The sequence below is a fragment of the Procambarus clarkii genome, chromosome 21, assembly GCF_040958095.1.
Source record: "Procambarus clarkii isolate CNS0578487 chromosome 21, FALCON_Pclarkii_2.0, whole genome shotgun sequence".
Lineage (NCBI taxonomy): Eukaryota > Metazoa > Arthropoda > Malacostraca > Decapoda > Cambaridae > Procambarus > Procambarus clarkii.
The window spans coordinates 16,016,835-16,019,939 of record NC_091170.1 but is presented as its reverse complement, the minus strand read 5'-3'; the positions used below and the strand labels follow the sequence as shown (position 1 = coordinate 16,019,939).

General features: G+C 32.4%; 1 protein-coding gene across 1 annotated transcript; it reads left to right on the top strand.

Annotated features, from left to right (window-relative positions):
* Positions 1–210: 210 nt before the first annotated feature.
* On the top strand, positions 211–2,307 carry LOC138366930 (baculoviral IAP repeat-containing protein 7-B-like). The gene is made up of 3 exons (XM_069328201.1): positions 211–1,098; positions 1,226–1,390; positions 1,501–2,307. The coding sequence occupies exons 1-3, from the start codon at positions 732–734 to the stop codon at positions 1,749–1,751; spliced, it is 783 nt and encodes a 260-aa protein (XP_069184302.1). The 5' UTR covers positions 211–731; the 3' UTR covers positions 1,752–2,307.
* The last annotated feature ends 798 nt before the right edge of the window (positions 2,308–3,105 follow it).

Below are 3,105 nucleotides of genomic sequence, written 5' to 3'. Positions count from 1 at the left end.
GGTCGGCGAACATTATAAGCGTCAGCATGAGAATATTTCTTGGCTAAGTCTAGGGCCATTCCTCGGGGAACACAGGATATACAGTTCACTCCGTACACAATACAGGTTTCATTATTACAAAATGAATCGTCGGTTAAATAACCCTGACAAGTTGTCAGAACAGTATCCATGGTGAATTTTCTACCTCGTAAGGTAGTAGATACGATCCAGATAGTCGTAATAATATCCCTAATGTGAGGTCCGCGCTCTTATATTGGGGGAAATGTAAAAGTTACCACTTATTTGAATATATTAATAAGGATTTTTGTTACCTTAGAGTGATATTATATATGACATTATAACTAATAGTATATTTCATTTTAGGATATAGATGCTTTAAGCATATATTTTAATTAGATTAAATAAGAATTTACTACTAAATTATATATATATCTATCATTATGTACGGCAGCTACGAATAATGACGTAACAGTATACTTTTAGCGAGATTGCCAAAGTGATGTATTTTTCTAATAAGTCTAATAAATAATGAAAGTAGTTTACTAAGTATTTATATAAGAGCTTTATTTAATTATGAAACTTTAAGGATTTTTAAATAGAGAAGTATTTAGAGGAGATTACTGTCTATTATAAATGGGGAAACTGTTAAATATGTAGCGATGTACGATACTTATTTTAGGGATATATATACTTGCTTATCCTACTCTAATAGTTAGTGCTGCCCTCACACGATGGATCCTTTGTGTGCCAGGAAGTTTTACAGTATAGAAAGCCTTAAATGTGCAGGAGTTAGACTACAAACATTTGTGGATTGGCCCATTAAGTGGTTAAACCCTATTGACTTAGTTGAAGATGGGTTCTATTACCTTCGCAATAGTGATTACTGTTTGTGTGCATTTTGTTATTGTATAGTAGGTGCATGGATTGTTGGTGATACCCCCAGAAGACGTCATAAGATCATTAATCAAGACTGTGCCTTTATTAGAGGCAAGAGGAGTGACAATGTTTCTTTAGAGGTGTCTGAGATAGCTTTCAAATATGGACTGGAATTTGTTTCCCATAAAATAGAACTGGGAAATAAGAAAATAAGTGATAGTAGTAAGTATATATTCTTATGATGTATTCTTATACCAGTCTTATATACTCTGTACAAAACTTGATTGCTTAAATAGATACTTCTTATTCTTCTAAGAATAATTTACGTAACTACGTTATATTTTTTTAGGTGGTGCTCCTCCTAAGGAAGATCTGGGATTGATAAAATTTAGGAAATCGCTGAATCCAGGATTGGTAACTTATAAATGTCGCCTAGAGACATTTGATATGACATGGCCTGGAAGCGTCAAGCAAACTTCTCATGAGCTGGCAGAAGCTGGTTTTTTTTACTGTGGTATGAAGTGTTTTAACTATTTAAACTTAATAGAGTTATAAGTAAAGAAATAATGAATATTAGTTAAAAGATAGTAACGAGATAATGCTGGATTGTTTTATGGTTTTCAGGTATAAGTGACCACGTCTGCTGCTATCACTGCGCCTGTGGAATACGAAATTGGAGACAAGAAGATGATCCTTGGACGTTACATGCGAGATGTAGTCCAGAATGTGCTTACATTATTCTTGCAAGGGGCAAGGAATTTGTTAAGAATGCTAGATTGACAATACCATTACCTATAAAACCTATAGACAATGATTTAATTAATATCTTAATGGAGGGTATGGATAAGTTCAAACATCTGATTCATCAAAATTAATACCTGTGGAGAGTATAAGATATGCTTTAAGTGAGTATCTTAAGGAATCCAGAGATTTGTTACCTTTTATTATACAAAGTAGATGTCTAGAAATCGTGTTGAGGTATATGCAAGAGGGTACAGATATTTATTTACGGGTACGGGACTTAATTTATGAAGCAGTTGATGATAAAGAGGAACAAGAAGCTACGCTTGAAGATCTGGGATTGAAAACTTTACCGGAGACTTGTACTAACACTGTTGAAAACAAGGACTGTATAGAACAATCTTGGGAAGAAGATATTTTATGCAGAGTTTGTATGGATAAAAATATAAATATTGTAATACTACCATGTAAACATATGGTGACGTGCAGCGGTTGTCTTTTAGCTCTGAAATGCTGTCCAATTTGTAGAGGAAATATTTTATATATAATAAATCCAATTGCTTCTTGAACACTTATGATTTCTTGAACACTTGTATAACTACTAAGAACACTTGTATATGATTTTCTTGAACACTTGTATAACTACTAAGAACACTTGTATATGATTGCTTCTTGAACACTTATGATTTTCTTGAACACTTGTATAACTACTAAGAATAACTGTATATGATTGCTTCTTGAACACTTATGATTTTCTTGAACACTTGTATAACTAATAAGAATAACTGTATATGATTGCTTCTTGAACACTTATGATTTCTTGAATACCTGTATAACTACTAAGAATAACTGTATGCGTTAAATGTTGTAATAAACTTAATGTCTCTTCTAAATAAGATTTCTTTATCCTTAATAGAATAATTTGCTTATTACATTGGAGGACTGAAACAAGTACTTAATTATGAAACTGAATAATGACATGATGTAGTAAGTTTAACGGAAATATTGAATACAATGACTTGAAAAGTTTTCCTTTGACTAATGAAGGTGTATGTTTAATAAAACTGAGTTACGAAAACAATGCCTTAAGATGCTACTGTAAGTAATGACTTAGTGCACAGGCAAGTATCTTTAATTGTACGAAGATGTCTTAGAATGATTTATATTGACCTTATTTTGAAAATGGATAACTGCTAAATGCTCAGTAGTAACTTACTGTGAATTAGTAATGTTACTGTTGTTGTTGTTGTTGTTAATAACGATGATCTACTTACTTACTTACTAAAATGACAGAAACAACTAGTTTTGAGAATTAGTACAGAGATGATTAGAGAATATATAGTGAACTGTAATGAACGGGTAAGAACATGTAGCGGAGGGATGGAGGAAAATTGTAAGAAAGGGTTGAAAGTTGGGATGTGTAAAGGATTGAGAGATTGTAAGGGATGGTATCAAGATGTGCGGAAAACATGCTACAACATGTAAAGT

Coding starts and splice junctions, on each gene's coding strand:
- LOC138366930 (XM_069328201.1), top strand. CDS start 732: ATGGATCCTTTGTGTGCCAGGAAGTTTTACAGTATAGAAAGCCTTAAA. Junction 1,099..1,225: donor TAAGAAAATAAGTGATAGTA/GTAAGTATATAT, acceptor ATATTTTTTTAG/GTGGTGCTCCTCCTAAGGAA. Junction 1,391..1,500: donor AGCTGGTTTTTTTTACTGTG/GTATGAAGTGTT, acceptor TATGGTTTTCAG/GTATAAGTGACCACGTCTGC.